This window comes from Pinus tabuliformis, chromosome 5_1 (assembly GCF_031772625.1).
Source record: "Pinus tabuliformis cultivar Carrire ecotype Pingquan chromosome 5_1, CPIR1, whole genome shotgun sequence".
NCBI classification, from domain to species: Eukaryota; Viridiplantae; Streptophyta; class Pinopsida; order Pinales; family Pinaceae; genus Pinus; species Pinus tabuliformis.
The window spans coordinates 75,332,398-75,334,062 of NC_142305.1; the positions used below are offsets into that span (position 1 = coordinate 75,332,398).

General features: G+C 35.0%; 1 protein-coding gene across 1 annotated transcript; it reads left to right on the forward strand.

Annotated features, from left to right (window-relative positions):
* The first annotated feature begins 437 nt into the window (after positions 1-437).
* On the forward strand, positions 438-1,154 carry LOC149163517 (homeobox-leucine zipper protein ATHB-54-like). The gene is made up of 2 exons (XM_089430763.1): positions 438-696; positions 824-1,154. Exons 1-2 carry the CDS (start codon positions 448-450, stop codon positions 1,142-1,144), a joined length of 570 nt encoding a protein of 189 aa, XP_089286889.1. The 5' UTR covers positions 438-447; the 3' UTR covers positions 1,145-1,154.
* The last annotated feature ends 511 nt before the right edge of the window (positions 1,155-1,665 follow it).

The window sequence follows — 1,665 nt, forward strand, 5'->3', positions numbered from 1 at the left end:
ATTCATGTACAAAAATATTTGTTTGAACAAGTGGGGCGTGTTACAATCTGATATGAAAACAGCAGAGGTAGAGGAAGATGCTGCTTTTGGCGTACTTGGAAGGAAGATCATATCGATCTCCAGCAGACCCCCACTCGATGTTTCGCCACGACAAAACACGATGGGCTTAATCGCTTTATTGGCTGAATTGACTTGCTCTCTCTACATCCTTGAGCTTTCCATACTGGATTACTCCCCTGGAGCTTACTATATATAGTCCTATTTCTAAAGGTTTGGGGAACTGTAATTAGCATTTGTATCAGGCAACCAGACTCATAACTGATGATGAAGAGGCCAATTAAGTCTTATTCAGCGTTTGACATTAGAACAGCAGGAGAATCATTAGATAACTCTTCTTCACAGAGAATCTATAGCTCCCATGGTATGAAAAAGAGCAGAAGGCTCAGCATGGAACAAACCAGGGTGTTGGAGAAGAGTTTTGAGTTGGGAAAAAGACTTGAAGCCGAGAGGAAAGACGAGTTAGCAGCGACTCTGGGACTGCACCCAAGGCAAATAGCCATTTGGTTCCAGAACAGAAGAGCCAAATCGAAAGCCAAACAGCTAGAGGAAGAATTTGGTGTTCTCAAGCAAGACTATGAATCCTTCAAGGCTCATTACCAGACGCTTGTGGAAGAGAACAAAAAACTCCAAGCTGAGGTGAGGAAATTCACCGTATCATTTTCTTCTTGCTGTGATGCTTTTTAGGAAATGAAATTTGTCATAACAAAATGCCATGTGATACTTACATTACTTGCTTTCACCTTGGCATTCCATGATTGAGCAGAACCAGAGATTGAACAGTATGTTTAAGAATGATCAAGGTCTACCAGACAAGGAGATCATGGAAGATATACAGATTGATTTGAACACCATTAAGGAAGTCAAAGAGGAATGTTATAGTGTTAATGTAAGTGAAACAAATTATCCAATCCAGCTCCAGCTCCATCCATACACAGAGGATCATATTGCACCCCAGGCAAGCATGGAGGAAACATCCTGTCAAAATGTCTTGGCAAAATTGGAAGGAAATATGGTTCAAGATGAACATTGTTATTCCAACTTAAGTGGCTTTCTGTGGGGTGATCACTGGACACCAACTTTTTAGTAATGATTTTGGTGGTTAAATCGAAGATAATTTCTTAGTTTCTTTATTTGTATTTTAATAATAAATTTTATACACCAATTTAGTATCTAATGTGATTGTAACATTAAAATAGATGATTATTATTATTAAAAAGAGTTAAGGTTAACTAGACATTTCAAAATCTTGTTCCTTTTTAGTATTGAATAGCAAATTTTAAATTTTAATGTTGAATAACAAGCTTTGAAATGGAAATTAACCTTGAAGTTTACTTTAATATAACAATTCACATCAAATAGACCTTGAAGTTCACCATAATATGACAATTGACATCAAATAAAAGTTGTGCTGGAATGATCATTTTGAGTTTATCATTATGAACATTTCTAACTTATAGATGTTAATTATGATACCAGCTTTCTACTAAAAATTTTAATAGTTAAATAATCATATAGAAGCTAATCTCGTGTGTATACAAATAAAAAAATTTAATAGTTAAATAAGCATGTAAAAGCTAATGTCTAATTTTAATAATAAAAATCTAA